General features: G+C 31.7%; 3 protein-coding genes across 4 annotated transcripts in view; 1 reads left to right on the top strand and 2 right to left on the bottom strand.

Annotated features, from left to right (window-relative positions):
• Positions 1-22,591, top strand: part of LOC105194942 (flotillin-2) — a 272,683-nt gene that overhangs the window by 48,966 nt on the left and 201,126 nt on the right. The gene's annotated exons all lie outside the window — the stretch shown is intronic.
• On the bottom strand, positions 19-7,344 carry LOC105194948 (glucose dehydrogenase [FAD, quinone]). 2 transcript variants are annotated; one of them, XM_011160084.3, is made up of 3 exons: positions 6,694-7,344; positions 4,999-5,192; positions 19-3,004 (listed from the first exon to the last, which is right to left on the bottom strand). In XM_011160084.3, exon 3 carries the CDS (start codon positions 2,783-2,785, stop codon positions 911-913), a length of 1,875 nt encoding a protein of 624 aa, XP_011158386.1. In that variant the 5' UTR covers positions 2,786-3,004; positions 4,999-5,192; positions 6,694-7,344; the 3' UTR covers positions 19-910. The 2 variants fall into 2 exon arrangements, with proteins under 2 accessions (XP_011158386.1, XP_039305296.1); XM_039449362.1 differs by having other exon boundaries at positions 7,068-7,344.
• On the bottom strand, positions 9,955-18,074 carry LOC105194947 (glucose dehydrogenase [FAD, quinone]). Its single transcript, XM_039449363.1, has 4 exons — positions 17,101-18,074; positions 14,737-14,980; positions 12,979-13,292; positions 9,955-12,020 (listed from the first exon to the last, which is right to left on the bottom strand). The coding sequence occupies exons 2-4, from the start codon at positions 14,872-14,874 to the stop codon at positions 10,601-10,603; spliced, it is 1,872 nt and encodes a 623-aa protein (XP_039305297.1). The 5' UTR covers positions 14,875-14,980; positions 17,101-18,074; the 3' UTR covers positions 9,955-10,600.

Raw genomic sequence — 22,591 nt, 5'->3', positions numbered from 1 at the left:
ATTAATTCAGCGTTTGACTGTATATTAGACAACAAAGTAACAAGTAGCAAATTATAATCTCACTCAAAGAATTACGATGAAGAATTATTAATTATTTTCCTGCATAATATATACATGCGTTTTATTTAGGTAATAAAACCTTTAACTTATTCAATGGAAAACGCCAGACTCATATGGCACATAAGAAAACCGGAAAACTTTAATGATGCTGTACCTGAGAAACATACCACACGCTTAATCGTTTTTATGTACAACCTTGTGACTCTTTACTCTGAACTGGCCTCGTTTATTATTAAGTTTTATTTTATTGATTATATCGATCTTTATCTTTGCTTCAATTTTTTGTATTGTGTTTTACACGATAATCATTCTATTGTTATTAAACGGATATACACATTTAACATTATAATGATAACATATGATCGGATTATTGCGCATCTCTGCTATTAATAACTTGTTAAATATACAAAATTTGTATAATCCTAATTATAATTTTTAATTTAGTTAAAACTCTAGTATATTTTATGTCATTTACATACCGTCAAACTTTTATTGCACATTGCTTATGGAATAATTATAAATTATTATTTATCGACAGAAATGTATAGAATTAGTTGATCAAACGTATTATTATTAGTCTTTTGGGTACATCCGTTACGACTCGATTACCGGTTACGACTTGGTTAGATCATTAATACCGCTACATAACATATCGCTACGTAAATATTTTAGTTTAAAATTTCTGAAGTCTTTACATTTTTTTTATATTTTATTTTGTTTCGAAATAACAATTGCTTCTACGCAATAGGCCTAAATAATGGAAACGTCTACGAGCAAGTGAAGTTATTATAGTATTTCGAATTCAAATTGCTTTTTTCAGTACTTTTGGAACACACATTTACTTCCGCGATTAATTGCTAACGATTGTAGCCGACCAATCTTGTTTAATGAGATCGGCACCTTTCTCGCCGATCATAATGACAGGAGCGTTCGTGTTGCCGCTGCATATCGTCGGCATGATAGACGCGTCAATAACTCGAAGACCTGTGATACCATAAACTCGCAATCTTGGATCTACTACGGCGGTAGGATCAGTCGGCGGTCCCATTTTGGCGGTGCCTACAGGATGGTAGATTGTCATAGAGATGTGTCGAATGTGACATTCCCAATAAGCATCAGTACCAAATTTGAGATGTCTACAACCTGGTAGTTTGACGCGATGAAGTCTCGAGCCAAATTGTTTAAAAACCTTCGCTTCGCTAACTTTGATTGCAAGCTTCGCACCTTCCACCAAGATTGTAATGTCCATAGGATCGGAAAAATAATTTGCGTTGATGATAGGATTGTGAAAAGGATTAGAGCTTTTTAAGCGTATAGTACCACGAGATTTGGGCCTCAACAAAAGAGGCATGATGGTCCAGGCGTCCCGATTCGTGATTGGCCTGTAAACGGTATTGTATATTTCATCTGTTAGTCCTAAAACTTTTCGAACTTGCAATCCCGCGTCGGAATTAATGGAGGCTGGCGCCATGTGGAATTGTACATCCGGATAATCAATAGAGTGATTAGCATATTTTGTATTTACAAAGGCGTAACCCTCAACACCACCCAAAGTCGTCATGGGACCTCTGCCGTTAATCACGTAGTGCATCATCATTGGAATTGCCGGAAAACGATCCTGAACTATGGCGACCGGCTTATCGATCAAGAATGTTAAACCGCCCATTCCTATATGATCCTGAAGGTTGTCCCCAACCTGAAGATCTTTGATAACAGGAATACCAATGTGCTGTAGATGCTCCTTCGGCCCGATTCCCGACAGCATCAAGATCTGAGGACTGTTTATGGCACCTGCTGATAATATTATCTCCTTGCGCGCTTTAACTATCTGCTTGCGACCGTTCCTGACAAATTCGACGCCAGTTGCTCTCATGGTCAACGGATCGATCACGATTCTCGTCACATGGCTATTCATAGCTATATGAATGTTTTTACGTAATCGTACAGGCCGCAGGAAAGCCTTCGCAGTAGAGCATCTACTTCCTCTGCGAATATTTCCTTGCGATATCATAAAGCCTGTCTGTCTTTCGCCATTTATATCTCTGTTTTCGTATCCCATTTCAACTCCAGCTTGAACAAAAGCGACTACCAAGGGCGTTTTCCATGGTGACTCCTGTACCGTTAGATAGCCGCCAGACGCGTGATAAGTACTTTTCCGCAAGTATGGATTCCGATTATCTTCCGATTTTTTGAAATAATACAGAACTTGATCGTATCCCCAGCCGGGATTACCTAACGACTCCCAATGATCATAGTCTTGTTTATTACCTCGCACGTATAGCATATAGTTGAGGACACTGCTACCTCCAAGAACTCTACCACGTGGCCAGTTACAACGACCGCCTTTCATAGCCAAGCAAGCCTTACCTGTAGCTTCGGTTTTGTACTTCCAATCCAACTTGCTCAACTGCAAGTATGCAGCCAAAGACGGCACGTCTGTAATCTCGTTTTCATCTGGACCAGCTTCTAGCAATAATACGTTCCAGTCTGGTATCTCCGATAGTCGACTAGCAATTACCGCTCCAGCTGAACCACCTCCGATCACGATGAAATCATATTCGAAATAGAGAGGATGCTTGTCGATGGGTCGACTCTCAGGATCCAATTGATCATAACGATAATAAGAGAGACCCGCGATTAACAATGGTACGAGCCATAAACCTGTGCCTACTAAACCAATAGCACCTTTCAGAGCTGATGTCACCACTATTGCGCTAAAGACCATCTTGGTGAGAAAATAATTTCGCCTTGGTAATTTTTAGTATCTTTAGATTAATTTTGCTATCTCATTGAACTCCATTGTTCAATTACTTGGTATGGATGTTGTAATAAAGCTTCTATGCCAATCATTTTAGTCTCATGAATATTGAAGGATACGTCGATGTTTATACTTTTCATTGTGTTTCCATTGATTTCGATTAATTATTTCCATTACTGCTTTGTTCTGTAATAATAATAATAATAATAACTTCAATGATGATGATAATGATAATACAATAAAAGTGATATTAAATTAAATGAAAGTTAGCACTGGATAGCAAATATATCAGGTAACACACATTAACTTTTCTCAAAATTTAATTTTAATCTTGATTTTTACGAATGTCGTCAAAATGAAAACAAATTTGTTAATCTTAACCCATTTAAATCACATTCAATTCAGAGAATTGCGTTAACACATTTGTAGTTTGGTTGTCTCTATTTAACTTTGAGAAGCTATAACTTTGATTCCAATCAATATTTTTTAACAATCTTTTTTTTTTTTTTAAATAAAAGTTCAGAATCAGAATTCAAAAATGTGACTGCATAATCGGCATTATCAAAACACGATTTATTGTAAAGTTATAAAGGAAAAACCACTAAGCGAGAATAAAAAATTGTTTAAAAATTTATTTTTTCTTTAAACAATCATGTCTTTGCAACAAAAAATTTAAAGACTTTACAATACAGCGTTTTAAATCTAAAGAGTCATACTTTCAAAAAAAATTATGTCATTGTCATTTCTATTAAAAAGTATACATAATTATGTAACAATCCAAATATGAAGTATTTTTTATTTAACTCGAGGTGTCTAAAATTAAAAATTGATTGTGTAATATATTTTTGTGCAAAATGTGCAAAATTCCCCTTGTTTACAGCACTATATAGTATTCTAACTTTAGACAGAGTATATGCGAGTAACATACGCGAATGACCTGTTCAAACGTGTTTTGTCCGGTTTTTTTTATGTGAGATTACTCACAAAGAAGTTACACTCCGTACTATATGGATCCCATTGACTCTAACAAAACTTTACTACCCTGCCGTCCGAACTTTAGTTGACCAAAAAAGTTTATCAATCATATCAATCGAAAGGAAAGATTTCAAACTTTTTTTACATCCTGGTCCGAACCTCATTCCGTATTCACATAGCAAGCAATCGAAATTTCATAACAGATCTTTAAGACCTATTAATGTATTTAAAGGTTAAATTTTGTTTTATTTTTTCAAGTTGTTTGAAAATTTTGAAATTATTAATCATTATTACTTATATAAAAAAAAAGAAATGAAATTCATTGAGTAATTAATTTTGCTCGTAACAATAATATACAATAGAAAGAACAATGTTTCTGATCGCAAGAAAGAAAGAAAGATTAGTGCGGATATTATGCGACATGGAACAAGGAAATGTCGAAATTTCTCAACAAATTAAAAACGATTGTGCTCTAATTAGCGCGCGAACACTTTCAGTGTTTAATTTAATAAGAGCTATTTCGATAGTCACAACACAGACTTTGATCGATGTGTAATTGAATGAGTAAACGTGCACAAAATGCCTCCTTATGTCTGCGGATTATGTCCCAATCCGCCGGAAGAACGAGATGGTGATCTCATACCGGGAAAGGAGAAAGTGTTTCACCGGCATAAATCGACTTGTTTCTTTTTTTACGAGACGACTTGTAGAGTTACGTTATGCTTCCTCTTTCTATTTCTCTTTCTCTTTTCCTTATTTTTTTTTATCCTTATCTAGTTCTGTCACGTGATTATTATTATCAGTTCAAAAATGTGTGTTCTCTTTTATTTACATTGAAAATGTCTGTGATTGATTAATAAGTTAATTTAATAAGCGCCAGGACGATTCTATTAACACATGTTTTTTAACAATAGAAAAGACATAGCGTAAATTTGGAAATACATCGTGGCTTATCGACAAAAAATAAACGATAAGGATTTTTATTTAAGACATGTAGCCATTCTCAAAATAATAAATTTATATATACAAAAACTTAAAGACACAAATAATGCTTTTCAAAAATTCGGAAAGATTACTAGTTTTATCAGATGAAAGAGAGAGAGAGAGAGAGAGAGAGAGAGGGAGGGAGGGAGATTTTTAATTTTTAATATATTTGTGTATTTATAATACAGAGATCACGTTGTGTGAAAGTTGTATCTACGTACCTGTAATCGTAATAAGATAATTCCACTTTCGTAACTTCCAGTGAGCAATACGCTATGTGTATTATGATTCTTTCAAAGACCTCGAAGACTTCCTCTTTGGCACATAATGATGAAAATGATTGAGATAGTACTTTTTGCAGTACTATACGGGAGCATTAATGCTATTTGATGAGTATGTACACAGTTCAGTGTATCTGTAATATTTGAAAAATATATTTTATCGCTTATATAGTGATAATTCGTCTATTTTATTTTGTAAAAAAGCGTGAAAAATTAATAAATTGTATGTTATGAAGCGTCTTTGCGAATGTGAATTAACATTAATACTCTCGATTGTACAGTCAATTTTGAAGACCACCGTCTTTCAATGTACAAAAGACATTAAAGCGATTTTATGACATTATCGAGTCGTTCCAAAGATAATAAGAAAAAGAAAATTGTGAAAGGTACGAGAAAGAGGAGAACACGCTCAGTAGATTTTATATTGTGCACGGAAAGCAACACGGAAGCTATCTTTACTTTTCCTGAAATTGCTCATTAGACTTCAGATATCGTTACGGCAGAATTGTTAAAATTTTAATCGATAATATTACAAATAATCTCAAATAGTACATTCACTGCATATTGTAATATTGATATATTCTTTAATTTAATTAAAAGTGATTATTTATGCAATTATGTATTTTTGCAAATAATAATATTGATGCTGGCATATGACTCTCATGAAAAATATTATGGTGTAGTTTTCAAATAATCGGAAACTGAAAAGCGTAAATAAAAGTTATTAATCGGTAAAAGTTTCTAGTATTTGCCAATTACATTGAAGGAACACAAGACTTACGCCTTTGATAGATGATTTGTCCGAAATACTTTTGAAATTGTGAAACATTTTATATAATTAACTTATTATAGATCAACTGATTTAATGAAATTTTTTAGGCGTTTGTGAGATAAACACTTTTGACACATGAATATTACATAAATTTTTTTCTGTTGCGAAAGAAAAAAGATGCGACGCGAAATGGGAGAAAAAGTTAATTATGAATAAATAAAGTTGCATACATGAGTACCCTGTGTTAACTCTTAACGGCATTTTTTATTTCCTGACCAATAAATTGCAATGCAAATGTCAAGAAGATAAATTTTTGAATGAACGTACCAAATAGGATTTAACTTCCTGTTTTCTTGTAATTACTTAAAGAATTGTAATGTTATTACTGCCTACTTCTAATGCTGTACAAAAATTAATGTTCTATCAATGTATTTACGACAGTTGTATATGATTATTTTAAAAATTTAGTTTCAAATAATTCATCATAATTAGCAACGATATTGGCATTATTATAATATTGATACTCATGCTATTGTACATTATGTAGAAACGTTTAAAGATTACGTGAGTTTTATCTGTATACAACAAATGACGAATGTAAATGTCACTGTATATCTAAATAAAATTACGGTTTTTAGTCTCAAGTTACATATGATATTTTGATATTATGCATAAACATTAAGATTTCGATATTTGTGATGTGCAAAAGAATTTATCTCAGACAAACATAAAATGTTATATTTTTCTTTTAATTTGTAGTCGAAACTAGTTAATTTATATTGATGAAGTAATTTGCCAGAAATTTATCAAGCATACATAACGCATCCTAAAGAAATATCACTTGTTTTCAATATTTGCATTACCTATCGCATTCTTGTATAATCAACTTCATTGAATTCATAATCATGTAAACGAAGTTTTTATAACAATCTTTGCATGATTCCAGAATAGAAGCATTACCACATTGCATACATATAACACATTATGTTTAATCAAAATCTGTGTATTCTTATCGTTTTCTTAATATATCCATGTTTTGATGATACTCGTATTCTTCTGCGATCAAGATTGCACCAACACTGTCACTGCCCGATAAATAAATAGCTATTCAATGATTATTCTAAGTATTTTTTACACATAAAAAAAACTGCAGAACTAATGACGATTCCGATTTTAAACTTTATCACGAGGATTCTTATTGTTCACAATAAGGATTTTGTTACCGCTAAAACTTTACCGGAAGGATTCTCTGGGTACTGGAAGTTCGCCAGGTAACGCGACGACAGTCGAGTGTCCGCTATGAAGTCGGTAATAATAGTCGGAAGAGCGGTACAGTACTGCACCGATATACCTCCATCCATTTCACTCTCACCATCCTTGTCAATCGTTCATTCCAGCCTAGTCTTCTTGTCCTTCTTAAGACTTCCAGCCGCACTCTGGCAGTGAAAGTATTCTCTTCCTGTGGTTACATATACGCGCTTACCTACCTACCTACCTACCTGTTTGCTTACCCAACTTACCCACCTTATTCACCCCAACCAACAACAGTGTAGTAACCGAATGGCATTTGCACGAACGTGACTACTTGTTCACAAGAAAATAATACGTAAATTATGAGGATCGAAGAATGGACCAGGTTGCTTTTGTGTTGAATAAAAAATGATAATTTATAAAACAAGAGAAGATAATTATGTAATGTATAATTCTTTCGATGCTGTTCTGTTGTTTATACATAAAATTATATAGAAAATTTTGCAATACTTCTATTTTCATTCGAATCAAATTTAACAATTTAATACACAGATTATGTGTGTATTGATTACGTTATTATATTTATGATAATTGGAATATTATATTATTGCAGTCGCACATAATACAATTGCTATTATGTTAAAATCTATTTGTATTTTTGTGGAAACGCGTTATTAACGAATATTACTGAACAATTGATTGGTATTTTGTTTTAAATAACATTGTATACAAAAAAATAGTTCACATTTTCCCATCAAGGCGTTACAATTTTATCGTGACAAAAAATCTATTTCTTCTTGTAGTTGCACATTTTTTGTCAACAAAATAAAATGAATTTAAAAGTCTTCTGTTAACAAGAAAAGAAAAAGAACACGTACAAAACATTGCTAAAACGATTGCTATGTACTTCAACTTGCGTTGGTCGATTTTAATAAATGACCCAGAAATTGTAATAAAAGTGCCATATGGTTTTAACAAGTCCCATGATTTTGACAAAAGATGGTAAAGTTAGTCAAATAAATAGAAATGCTTCGTTTATTGCATACAATGCCATGCACAAAATAACAGGATGTTTACTCCGAAAAAAACCGGAAACATTTAAAATTTTCAGGGTATTTATTTATCTTTGAAAATTATAAATTATCATGGAATTTTATTGCTATTGGAGAAAATTATAAAAATTTTACTTTTAAATTTAAATTCTATTTTTTTCTGTTAAAATTATTATTTTAGTCATTTTTTCTTGTTAATGCAAAATTAATTATCAATAAATATAGCATATATATTTACATACATTCTTGTGTAACGCATGAGTATTTATATAAAAAAGACAGTGACAATAGGAAGCAATACATTGTTTTAAATTATCGTTGAGTATTTAATCACCTTTCGAATTCTATACTTTTTGTGAATTAGATTTATATATTACAGACAGAACATGATGCGGGACATTGAAAGAATACAATAAAATAAATCTATTTTAAAGCTGCATTAAAAATTTTTTTAATCTTGGAATTTTTAATGAAATTCCTGGAAAATCCAAAAATCCGAAGAAAAATTTATATATAATTATTATTTACGGCGCTGATTATTGCGATCTATAATTGAGTTGTTCAATAACTACTTCAATTTTTTACATTTTCAAATGTTCAACATATTTGTAAATAATTATATAATTTATTAAACGAAGGAGACACGTTTCCTGCTCACTCGTCATTGTTTCATGATTGAGAAACAGTTAATAGATATTGCAAAGATGATGTAATCATTAACGGATCATTGTACCGAAAGTTTTTTACAAATTTTGATTAAACACTTTGAATAAACAAAATTATTTGTCTCTTGCATTTCCAAAAGTGTGAATCTTTAGCGATAAAAAAGCTATAAATATTTAATTATTAAAAATTACACATTGGAAAGTTTGTCCATACTGCTTGTAATATATTTCTACACCTTCTTCCTCTCATCAACACTTTCTTTCGTTAGTTGTATGCAAGCTTTACGCAAGCTATTTTCGTATAAAATTAACAGACTAAAATCCGATGTAAATACGATGGTTACTTTCACTTTCCTGGTAGTCTATTTCTTTTCGTACTCTTTGAATAATATTTCGTATATACTTGAATAGAAGGAAAGATAAGCATGATGCCATCAAGATTCGATTTAACGGTATAACAAAGACATTGCGAAAGCAGTATAATTTAAAAAAAATATTAAATATGCCTGCAAAAAAGAGGAAATATTGTTATTAATTTGCAACAGCATGTATTGCTTCGTTGAATTGCTATATTCGTTAAATTACTATATTCGTTCTGTCAGATGCGTTAACAGATAAGACTAGGAAGCGGAAATAGAGAATAAAAAGACTCGCGCATGCGTGAGAATATGCGCTTCGCTACGCGCGACTCTCTTTGGCATGAGATGCAACGTTATGTAAAATTACATCCGCCCACTTGGGATTCGAAAGTTGTCACGATTTCGTACATCGAAAATATCGAGTAGTCCTTTTTACATTTCTGGCAAATGCGTTCTAATAACGAATACTCGATTATATATTATAATTAATAATTAATAAAACAAATTTTATTTAATATGGTTTATCCGCATAAGGATAAACTTATCAATTTTGCAAAATGATAAGTTTAACAAATTATGTAGATGTTCTAAACTTCGTGTGACACTCAGTAATAACAGACTTTCGTGCAAATTTTGGAGTCACAGTTTGATTTGCCAACTTTGAACCTTTCTCATCTAAAAACTATTGTATCTTCGATATTTTGATATTAGGATTTTCTTAATACCTATGTACTTTATATGTTATTACATACGAAAGAGGAGTATTATCTATGATGCATAAAAATAAATACACATAGTATAATTAATTAACGTTTAATAAAATAAATTAGTCAATATTTTTTACATAGAATACATAGAATATTTTACATAGAATGGCACTGCCATACTATGGTCATTAAAATTTCTAGTTTATTGACTCTGAAACACTCGATGTTTCATCTTAATATATGTACATAATATAAACATTTTCTCAACATGCACAAAGTTCTCTTGTTTTGTCACGTTCTCTCTCTCTCTCTCTCTCTCTCTCTCTCTCTCTCTCTCTCTCTTTCTTTCCCTCTTTCTCTCCCTCTTTACATTTAAAATATGTATAATAAGAAAATCTTTCACATCATATAATATCCCATAAGGATTAATCTCAGATCTTAGTACATTAACTTGTTTTATAAATGTATCTTTCTAATTGGATCCTATTTAGAATATTAAGCGAATCTTGGCAGGTTTCTCACCGAATTCTTATCATAAAACAGAAGATGAAAATTGCCTATAACTCACGTTTACGATTTAGTAGCAATAAAATGTATAAAAAAATCGGTATTATAAGAATGTTATAAAAAGAAAGTAAAAGAAATTTTAATATCATTTCTTGTATGATATATTTGAATTTTCGGTCATATCCTATATGACAATATAGGATATACAATCCAAAAATCGCGATTTCATTCATCCTCTATGTCTTGCAACACTTTGTTTTCCAATTATCCGCCAATCTTCCTTAATAATGTCACTGGCTTTCTCGCCGATCATGATGGTCGGCGCGTTTGGATTGCCGCTGACAATAGTTGGCATTATAGAAGCGTCAGCGACTCTAAGTCCTTTCACTCCGTAAACTCTTAATCGTGGGTCCACGACTGCCTTGGAATCACTTCGTGGACCCATTTTGCAGGTACTTGTTGGATGGTAAATTGTAAATGTAAAGTGCCGTATGGCGCACTCCCAATATTCGTATGTATCGAAAGAATATTTGTGACAGCCCGGCATACGAATCGTGTGAGGTCTCGAGCCAAATCGCTGAAACGCGCTTGTATTGGATACCCTCATCGCCAACCTAATCCCTTCTACAAGAACGTCCATGTCCTCCTTATGCGTGAAGTAGTTGGGATTGATATCCGGTTGAACCAAAGGGTTTCTACTTTTTAATCTTATCCAACCTGTGCTCTTAGGGCGTAGCAAAAGTGGCAGAATCGACCAGGTCTCGACATTGTGCAAGGGCTTGTACATAATGTTATACACACGATCTCTGAGGCCGAGAATCTTTTTTATTTGTTCGCCATCGGAGTTGATGGAACTTGGCGCAAAATGAAACTGCATATCCGGATAATCGCCGAATTTATCAGCATATTTGGTATTGAGAAAAGCCAATGCCTCTACTCCCGGTGTAGTTAGAGGCCCTCGCTCCTTCATGACGTACTCGTACATCACCGAGACGGTTTGAAATCGCTCCTTTATCAAGGTGATTGACTCGTTCACTAAAAAAGTTAGCCCGCCAAGGCCCACATGATCCTGAAGGTTATCTCCAACTCGTAAATCGGATATCACTGGTATACTGAACTCGTTCAAATGTTCACTAGGACCGATTCCGGATAGCATAAGCAACTGAGGAGAATTAATTGCGCCGGCGGATAAGATAACTTCTCTTCTGCATCTTACGATCTGTCGTTTGCCATCGCGAAGAAATTCTACGCCCGTTGCTCTTTTGTCAGCATTGAAGAGCACTTTTAGTACCTGAGCGTGCATCGCTATGTGCAAGTTTGGTCTATTCTTCACCGGTCGTAGGAAAGCCTTTGCTGTCGAACATCGACTACCACGTCGAATCGTCGCTTGCATCAACATAAAGCCGCTTTGATTGAATCCATTTATATCGCGATTTTCGTAGCCCATCTCTTGACCAGCCTGCAAAAAAGCGATTGCCAGAGGAGTTTTCCAGGATGGCTCCTGCACCGTCAGATAACCTCCTGTTTCGTGATAAGGGGTTCTTGCTAAATATGGATTACGATTGTCTTCGGACTTGAGAAAATATGGGAGCACTTCCTCATAGCTCCATCCCGTGTTTCCTAATCGAGCCCAATTGTCGTAATCGTGCCTACAAGAAAACTTTTATTTATTAACTGATCATTTCAATTTGTTAATATGACATTTCTAAAATTATAGAGGAGAAGAGAGTAGTATGCCACCTATTTTTATTTTATTGAATAACTTTGTTTATAAATAATTAATATTTTTTTATTAGAGCTTGAACGATTATATTCGTCAGAGTGTTGTTTGACAAATTCTAGATTTAAAGTAATGAAATATTTATTATTTAGGACGTGATTTATAAAAATCTAATGCACTGCATAATTGCTGGAAGAAAAAAAGTGGTTGTAATATGATTATCCATAACAATAATTAAAAAAAAATTAGTTTAGTTTAAAAGAAACACAGTATCTTGTTACAAAATTATATATTTTTAATTTTTCATTGTTTAGAATTTTTCTACATTCAGAAGCTTTGAAAATACCATTAGAAATTTCATTAAAAATATCATTATATTCTTGTTTAACATTAAACAACAAGCATAAAATGTCTTTAATGTTTCTAACACCGCTCTTTAGAATGACAATCGATTTATCAAAGAAATATTTCGATATAAAAATTTTGCTTAAAAAACCATATTAACAAAATTCCATGTTATTATTTTAACTTTGTATAACTCGAAATGTATACGGCCGAATAAAAAGTTAAATAACAAAAAAACACTCGAGTGTATGTACCTTCGTGTGATAATACACTCAAGCTTAAGAATAATGAGAAAGTGTATGTAATTAAAGGTTTAGTGTACCTTGAAAAAGTTTAGAAGTGCTCAAAAGTAAAAATGCGCTATAACAATTGTCAGTCATTATGTATTGGCATATTAGCATCACTAAAAAACGACGGGCTACTAAACGAATAACTCCATAAGCAATTGTTAGAATACGTCACCTAATAACGGAAATAATAGGGGTAGCCGTATTGTCGACAGTAGCCATAATACTCTCTTCTCCTCTATTATATATACGTACCTATTACCACGAACATAAATCATTGCGTTGAGGACACTACTTCCTCCAAGAACGCGACCGCGTGGCCAATTACACTTGTCGCCTATCATAGCGAGGCAATAAGCAGACGTACTGGGTGGTGAAGTTTTATATTTCCAATCGAAATCTGTGAGTTGAGTGTATCCGGCAAGCAGTGGAATATCTGAAATCTCGTTCTCATCATCGCCAGCTTCTAAGAGTAACACCGTCCAGTTTGTTACTTCCGACAATCTCGAGGCCACTACGGCACCCGCGCTGCCACCTCCGACTACTATGAAGTCATACATTCGTAATAGCTGAAATCACATTGCGATTAGTTATGTAACTAAAGTTATCAAGTATGGGGCGGATAAAAGAATATGATTTTAAAGAGAAAGCGTAACATTAATTTAAACAAATATGTTGTCTTTGAACTTAAATAAGTTTTATATATTCTCTATTATTAAATCGATTATTAGATTCATCCATTTCATTAATAACACTAATTTACAAAATAATACTTCTTTTTAATTATTCTGAACTAAAACAAGATGTTTTTTTATAAATTTTTGGATGCTGAAAACGATGTCGCAAACTAATTTTTATCAGCGTCAGGTTTTCGAAATAATTGAGATTTAATATGCAAAAAATGACTTTTTATGTGATATTAAAAATTTTTTTTTAAAAAAGGTTAAAATTTTGTTGAAATTCTGATTAGAAGTCATGAATGTATTGTTCAGCGACTATAAAATATGTTTTTTTTTATATTTAACTTTTTAGTCATTTTATGAAGGATTTAAGTATAGAGTTTTGCTGAGATAGCAAATATTTTGCTTATGATAATGTTAATTTATAACTATACTAATATAATCAACATTTATGGTATTAACAAAATTCTAAATGAGTATAAAAGCTAATGAGTTCAAGCATGGTTCATAATACGCAAAACAAATACATCATTCATAGACTAAGGAATTCTCTCTTTTATTCAATGAAATGTTCGAACGTTTTGACTCTCTTCAGAGTCATCATTAGCGTGTAACAAGTTCAAATAGCAATTTTGATTGATAATTAACCATCATCGATCCGGTGTGCGGATGAATCACTAACGGTTTGCCGAGAGTGCAAATTTTCCACCGTGTATATAATCAAAGGAAATAACTTGATCTCCAAGAAATCAACGAAGACCAGCGAAGCAATGAATAACGTAACTCTTTGCTATTTGCTCGCTTGACTCTCATTAACCTTTGTACTCATTTGGAATTTTGTTAAATCTCGAGTCTTTCACTTAAATATAATTGATTTATGGTATTTTAAAAATTTATTGACCAAACAACAAGAAAACATGTAGATAATAATTGCATACTTTAAACAAATGGTTATTGACATTTCTGAAAATTTAGAAATAATTAAAAGTTGTTTCACAGATGCTTTCTCATTAAATTATAAAAGTATTAAATTATACCTTTATTACGGCAAGGTGTAATGAAGACAAGTAATTTATATGATAATTACAGTATTAAACATTAGAGGAATTTTTGCCTCGAAATTGAATTATTCCAGCTAACACAGAATAGAAGCGAGAACTAGCTTCTTGCTCCTTTCACTTTTGTGTTGCAGATTTTTCAGTTTCATGTCTGTTTAGTCGATAGTGAATCATGAGTATTACTTTATCAGCTGTATAAAAAGTGTCTAAAGCCTACATGTTGTATAAATAAATTCTTCTAGTTACTATTTTTTTATTTAATTTTTCCTTCATACCTCGCGTGCATTTTGCGGATGTGATTCTGGATCGAGGTTGTTGTATCTATAGACGGTAAGTCCGATAGCTAAAAGTGGAATCAAACTAAGTCCAAGAACGGAAGTCGTGCCAATCAAGCTTGTTAATACTGCTGCCATTTCCGTGTATATTCACCGCCCAACATCAATATCCAAATGCATGTCATACGAGAAAATTATTCTTTCAATAATAGAAAATTGAACGTTAATAGAAAATGCGAGTCGTCTGAAAGTAAATCTCTAATTAGATCTTTCCTAATAACAAAATAAAGTACATATATATTGTTACTTTAAATATCATAAACGTATATGTAAACGTCATATGCGAATCACACGAATTATGTATCTAAAACATATAGAGAGAAATAATGTAGAAAGTATTGGATTGGTATAAAAAGTTCTTGCGTTATTAAAATGAAATTTACAGATAATATTTATATTTGTACATAGATTTATTTAACCACATATATGTTGCAACCAAATTTTGTTCCAACTTAAGAGTAATATAAAAAAAGATTATAGAAATAATCTTTCTTACAATGTAGCAAGGTTAACTTTTTATGTAATATGCGAAATTTTTATGTTATTAAAAGATACGATTGCGCCAAATGTATAAGGTATAAATAAATAAATAAATGTCAAATATTCTAGGGATGTATTTCCATCAATCAAATATTAAAAATATGTAGTTTACACGAACATAGATTTTAGAAACACTTAATTTCTGAGATAAAAGAAAGAACTGTCTAGTTTGGACCCGTGAATTATTATTATGAGTCATATATTAATCGATAGAAGTACGTAACAAAAGGTTTCAATTACTAAATTGACGGTTGACGAACATATGGACCTTATTCATTTTCAGCTTCCTCTTCATTATCAGAACTGTCTAAAACTACAAAGACGGTTGATCTTGCTGGCACAATGAATGTCTTTGTCTAGACATGTACCAGATACCGTGTGACTGTAATCCACCAGAGTTTGGATCTCGATGACGTTTTCTCCTACTCCGAGCCTCGTGAGAAGCAAGGCCACTGCGATGGTATCCCGTTTGTTATGGTAGACCGCTATACCGTTACCGGTGTATCGGCCGCTGCTTCTCGCGGCGCGCGTCGCTCGGAATGGGAGAAAACGCCACCGAGATCTGGACTGTAGTAATCACATGCACACAACACCCAACCATACGACAATACATAATTATAATAACGAACTTTGAACAGATCTAGTACTCAGGGGAGTTATTTTACAAGGTTGTGCCTATGGAACTTTTCTCTTGTGATGCCCTACAATTCTAGCTACGTTTAACGAAGGTCCAAATTTCATAAAAAACTGAGCATAGTTCTTTACTGTAAAACAGTGAAAATATCTTAAAAATAAATTAATTAATTTGACATCGAAATCTATCAAAATAAAGAATAAAATATTTCAAAAACTATTGATTTTTTTATAGTTCTGTTTTAGTACTTTTATATATAGAATAATAAACGAATCATGTTATAAATATTAAAAAATCATTCCAATTCCAGTTAAAGTTTTATAAAAAATGGAGCTTTTATGTAATTTTGAAACGTTGATTCTTTGATCGAAATTTGATTTTATGGTAATTTATCCTCCTTCAAATCATACAACTTTTGTATGAAACTTTTTTTCCCAATTGCTCCGAAATATTCCAGTTTTTAAAATATCCCAGTGTTTCAGAATAAAATTCCTCCTACTTTAAAAATTAAGTGTTTCTAAATTTTATATATATATATATATATTAACAGTTTTACTGTTTAATCGATAGAAATACGATCCTAGACTATTTAACATTTATTAATTTACACTTTGTACAATGCCTGAGTAATTAACTGCACGAATAATTACTCAGATCATTATATAAACATACGACATTATACCGGGTGTCTCGAAATTTATAAATAAATATTATAGCTTAAAATATTATAGCAAGAAAATTTTCGAAAAATAATTAAATAAAATAATTATTTGTAGATTTTTATTGTAAGAAGTAATTTTTTTTTTAGATATAATAATTTAAAGTTAGTCAATCAGAAAGTATGTTTAGACGGTCACATATCCGCGAATGATAGTATTAGTGATTACATGACAAGCAACCAACTAAACGTAACCTCTGACTGATTATTATATTTAAAAAATTACTGCTTGAAATATCAATCGACAAATAATTATTTTACTTCATTTCTCAAGGACTATCTTGCCCTAGTATTTTGAGTCGCGAATTTTGGGACACTGTATATAGCAGAAGAACGAGAAGAGAATAAAAAACGTTTATTACATTTTAGATGCTATATTTTATGGATTAATATTATTTGAATATAAACATACCTTATTGTAGATTCCATAAATTTCTTACAACTCGAATAGTTTTAGCATTGTGTTAGCGTCTTTAATTTCCACACACATTCCATGTCATATTTTCTATCTATTTCTTTCTGCTAACGTGATCAAATAATGTTTTATTCAGCAAGAACTGAGTTGTAACTTTGCGTAATGTATTGATGTTATTAGTACATTTGCAAATGCAGCTGTTGTATAGATGTCACAAAGATATCCTAACAATGATAATCAATGATATCATGCTCACATCGGCAATATGCCGTGTTGCACCCGTTGATCTGTCACTTCTGTACATTTCCACGTTGCTTTTCCACACGTTGTTTCACTGGCTTTTATTCGATCTCTGGTTAACTTTCTTTACTTTTACTTGACATTTTCTTATGACATCAATCGTACTCTTTTAATATTTGCGGTTATACTAAAATCAAATCACATCTCGGTTGTATTCTGCAATGTGTAACGAAAAAAATAACCATTGAGAGTTTGATACCAATTTAACTGATAAGGTTCAATTTTGCCAGAAGCGTAAGAATATCCAATGATAAACCGGCAAAATGGCAGCGGAATGAAACTAGCGCCGGCAAGAACCAGACTGCGGTACATCGGTGAATGTTCGGAGTGAAAACCAGTTGTGCCTGTAATACATCCTTTCAATGCTAACGTCGTATACGAACACTTGATCCCGTAATATAAAGGCTGTCGCGCATTCGAATTTTTTTAAATAGATTAAAGTATTTTTGCATTGCTTTTGAAGATTTTCTTTATACATTTGTATTTTTATAGCCCACGTAAACAAGATTTTTAAACTGTTCTTATGTTTATTTTTATTAATAGGCATTACCTTGGGAATATATTTTTACAATCCAAGAATTCATAATAAGTGAGAAAAAAAATTTCTTTAGTTGCATTTTTTGTGTGACAAAAAAATGGTGTTTATATTTAAAGGAAAGACAAAGAAAAAGAAAGACAAAACAAGGAAAAAGAAGAAAAGAAATAAATGTGGAAAGAGCACTTTGTTCAAATTATGAAATGCCATTCTGTCAAGAAAAAAATAGTGAGATAAGCAAAATGCATACAGTATGCGTTTTATCTCATCTCGCAATTTTTTTTTGACAGAATAGCATTCAATAATTTGAACAAAGTGTACATTCCACACTTATTTGTGTGTGTGTGTGTGTGTGTGTTTGTGTGTGTACACAGTAAAAAAAATAAAATGTCACAGAAAGTCCACTCTAAATTTTAAATTAATAATTTAAAGATTAAGTTAAAATGACTCTTTTAAGTTATTAAGTTAAAATAAAAGTTATTTTAACTTAACTTTTGAGTTATTTTAACTTAAAATTTAGAGTGGACTTTTTGGGACATACAAAAGTGTTAAATTAGCATTTTATTTTTTACTGTATGTGTGTGTGTGTGTGTGTGTGTGTGTGTGTGTGTGTGTGTGTGTTGTTATAGAAAAGTAAATCATCCAAATATGCTGAAATTTCTTATAATACATCTCTGTAGTTAATGTAACATCAAATAAAACATACTTCGATTTTTTTTTACTGGGGATTATGTAATATTTGGCCTAAATCAAATAGGTCTTTTTTAAAAAACAAGAAATTAAAAAGAAATAACTCATTAAAATCAGTAAATTATCATTAAAAACATTAAAATAGAATCATCTGATAAAGACTGTTAATGAAGTGCGCATACTGGAATATTGGTTGCGTCCAGTGGACTCAACAGTTGAGTGAACACTCGCTGTTATTGGTCTTCTATATCTAAAGGTCTAATTGCATGACCTAAAAGAATACACCAATAACATACACAGCGTGCGCTCACTCAACTGTTGAGTTTGCTGAACGTATTCATTATAAATTAGAATTAGAATTTTTAAATTATTTTTCAAAAAAATCGGATTATAAATATTGATTTGTGATTAATATCAAAGAAAATTTTAGTATAAAAAGTAATTTATTTACTCAAATAGTACACAAACGCGTTTGTTTATATCCAATCGTAACAACCGAATGAGGACTTTTCGCTCGACAAGTCGCGTTTATCTCCACAATGGAAATTATTTAGCACGAAAGATTAACGCCAAGACTAATGTTCTCAATAACTTCTGCTTTACTTTACATATATATATATATATATATATATATATAATCATTTGTTTTGTTTAATAAATTAATATATTAAATAATTAATTTTTGTGGTAAGGTACAAAAAATTAAATGCAAATAAGAGATGTTCGCTCCGACGTTATTGATATGCGTTATTGATTTCACAACAAATATTATCGAGGAGAGTTTAATGAGAGTGTCACATTGTTTTCTTTTCGTACACGTGAATTGCATATGGGAGACTTTCCTGTCTTTCATGTATGGTAACGGTATCTTTCTCTTTGCTTTCGCGGCCGCCGCGTTAAGAGGGGAGACAGATTTATTCGTGCGCACACTTTCTCTCTTCTGCGATGCCTACGTGCCGTTCAGCAGGTAGCACTTCTCCAATCCGTACATTTACATCTCGTTATGTTTTCTCACCGCGCTGCGCTTCGATTCTCCCGTTAAACCTTTACTCACTACGAGAATCGATGGGGAAAGAAGATGTAATCTTGTTGACCGCGTTTTACCTTTGTGACTTTTCGACACAATAACCTTATTTCTAGACGTATTCTGAAAAATCTTATATTGTGAAAAGGCGAGATATTGACACGAATATGTGATATATGGTATAATTTTATATTTTAATTAATACAGTTTCTTTATAATTTTTTATGAAGAAAGGGTTCTCATTGGTATCATTACTGCATTAGATGCTCGTTAGCATTATTTATTATAAAATCAATTTTCAACTTAATAACCTGATATTACTATTTCTTGTTCTATTTAAAACCGTGTTTTAAAACTGAAAATTTATTCGGCATACAGTTTTGCGAACTTGATAAGGTATAAGATAAAATCACGCAATAAATATCCGCATTAAGATCTAGCTACGACTGATAAGGCATTTTGATTATTTATATTGTGCCTTCACATATCGGTTAACATTCTCTTTAAATGTTATAATTTTTATCAGTGTCACATTCAGAGAAATATGTGAAATACTTTTATATTCTTACATAACTACATTCTGTCTTCCGTCCTCAAATTAACTTAAATTAATTAACATCCTGTAATTCTACAATGAGATGCATTTGCAGAAACATTTGTGCGATTTATCGGTCAAATCCAAAAATAATAGAAACACACTGGCAACAACTGGATTTGATTAGCATTTCTGTATAAATGCCGCTTTGAGCGGTATTTTTCTCTTATAAAGCCTAATTTTGGTAGTTTTAATGAGCCACTAATACAATATAACTATTGTTATTCTTTTTTATTTATAACAAAACTATACAAATATTCATCAAAACTAGCACGCAAAAAATAAGAATAGCTTCAACAAAAAGTGATAATTTTCATTCTGCATGCCTATTGCAAACTCATTTCTCTTTATCGAAATGCGTCGTACATTCCGATTATGTTAAGAGAGAGCAAGAGCGAGCGACACGTGTATGTTTTTTTTGTCGGGCACTTTGCTCGCACTTTATGTGATATCCTACAACTTGTGATTTTAATTTTAATGAGATATTTTCGAAAATAATTATTACGTTACAAATGAATATTATTTTTAATTTTATTATTATAACATTTTCTGCAATCTCAAATGTTGGCAAAAGCCGTAGTCAAAAAGCCGCAAATCAGAAACATACTTTATTATTGCTAATTCTGTTAACACACTTTCGTCAAAATGCAACAATCTTTGTCGGAAAAATATATGACAGAATGGTAGATTGATGCCAAATACCAAGTAGTTTTCCTATAGCAAACATCTCGCAAAAATATTACAATGTACAAACATACAACAATGTATGTTAACAACAAATGGCTCGGATAAACGTGAAGGTCTGTCGAACGCATTAATGACAGATTGACAACAAACATCAAGTAGCTTTGTTATTACGAAAGTAATAGCATTCATCACGCAAACATACAACAGCATCTGTTTGTCAAAATACACAACAAATTAACAATCAATAGTGAGCGGGTATTGTGTTATTTGTCAGCGTTGCTTGCAATATATTGCCAAAAAGCCGGCAGATTGGCAGCAAATCGCATTTACTGTCTTCTCAATGACAAATTATTTGATTTCGTTAATTTGACATATATATGTTATATCACACATTTTAAGCTGAGTTCTGTAAACCGCATAATGCGCATGACGTAATCTTTGTTGATCTTCAAACGTTAAACAAGGATAAAATGTTACATTACACACATCATGCGCTTGACGGAATTCGACCATTGTCTCTTTATCAAAAAAATATTATGCAACTAATTTTTTTATAACAACTGTAACAAAAAAGCGTCATGTTTCTTTAATAATTTTTCCCGTTGAATCGATTGGCGCAAATAGTTTTCCTCTACAGTCAATTATCAACAATTTGTTTATAACAATTATAAAAGAGCGATCGAGTGAGAGAATAAAAAGATGCTGTTCCATGACAGTTGCAACTTTGAAAAATAGAATCTCGGAAAAATAACAGAATGGAGAAAATAGAATGTTGTTCTAACCAAAACCATAATTTTTAGAAATTAAAAAATTTATTTTTACTTTTTTATGATAAAAGAAAATAACAAGGAGAGATCGCGAGATGCGGGTCACCGATTTTAATAAAATTTTATGGGTGTGTTGTCACTCACACATTTACTGTAGTAAAACAGTTTATTATGGCTATTAGGCATATATTCTCGAGAAAAGAATTTAAAAAATTTTTTTTTAAGAAAGCATTTTTTTTCTTTTTAACATATGTAAAAAGGGAAAAGTTTTTATTAATAATAGATTCTTGGGGTGATCAAACAAGTTTACAAATGTACGATGAAGTTTTTGTAAACGACGATGATATTCCGACTTGTCAAATAAAAATTATTTCGTCAAAGTGTACTCTTTTATGCCAGCCTTGCGACATTTTTAGAAACAAGTTAAAAATTTTATCAAAAAATTACAAAATTGTACCTATCCCCTTAAAAACAATAGAGAAATAGCCAATTGTGAGGATGTTATTAAAATACATTCTTTAGTTCACAATCGATTAACCGCACTAATCTTTTGTGGCATGTTAAAATATACATGGTTTGCATCAAATAACAAATGAAAGAAGTCTTTTCCAAAATGTTAACAAAATTTGTTTTCTAAATTCTCTTAATCAAATGAAATGCAAAGACTGTGCACATAAAATGTCAATGATTTTATGTCCATGGTGCAAGGAAATATTATATTTCAATTGTTTTTATGAGTACCACACTGAAAGCTATAAATAAATTTATAATAAGTTGTCAAACAGCGATGGTAAATTTTTATTGCAAATATACTTTTTGTATTTATGAGAAATTTTAATAATAGGAGAGAATTTTTAAATTCCTTGATTTTTTTAATAACTTATTTTATA

Source organism: Solenopsis invicta, chromosome 5 (genome assembly GCF_016802725.1).
Source record: "Solenopsis invicta isolate M01_SB chromosome 5, UNIL_Sinv_3.0, whole genome shotgun sequence".
Taxonomy (NCBI): Eukaryota; Metazoa; Arthropoda; class Insecta; order Hymenoptera; family Formicidae; genus Solenopsis; species Solenopsis invicta.
Note: the sequence above shows the minus strand (reverse complement) of the source record. Positions and strands in the feature narration are given on the sequence as shown.

Bases quoted from the DNA above. Each gene is read 5' to 3' on its own strand.
- LOC105194947 (XM_039449363.1), bottom strand. From the start codon at position 14,874: ATGGCAGCAGTATTAACAAGCTTGATTGGCACGACTTCCGTTCTTGGA. The intron at 13,293-14,736 runs GTATGAAGGAAA...ATGTGATTTCAG, and splicing joins ATCCGCAAAATGCACGCGAG to CTATTACGAATGTATGACTT. The intron at 12,021-12,978 runs GTACGTATATAT...GTTTTCTTGTAG, and splicing joins ATTTATGTTCGTGGTAATAG to GCACGATTACGACAATTGGG.
- LOC105194948 (XM_011160084.3), bottom strand. From the start codon at position 2,785: ATGGTCTTTAGCGCAATAGTGGTGACATCAGCTCTGAAAGGTGCTATT.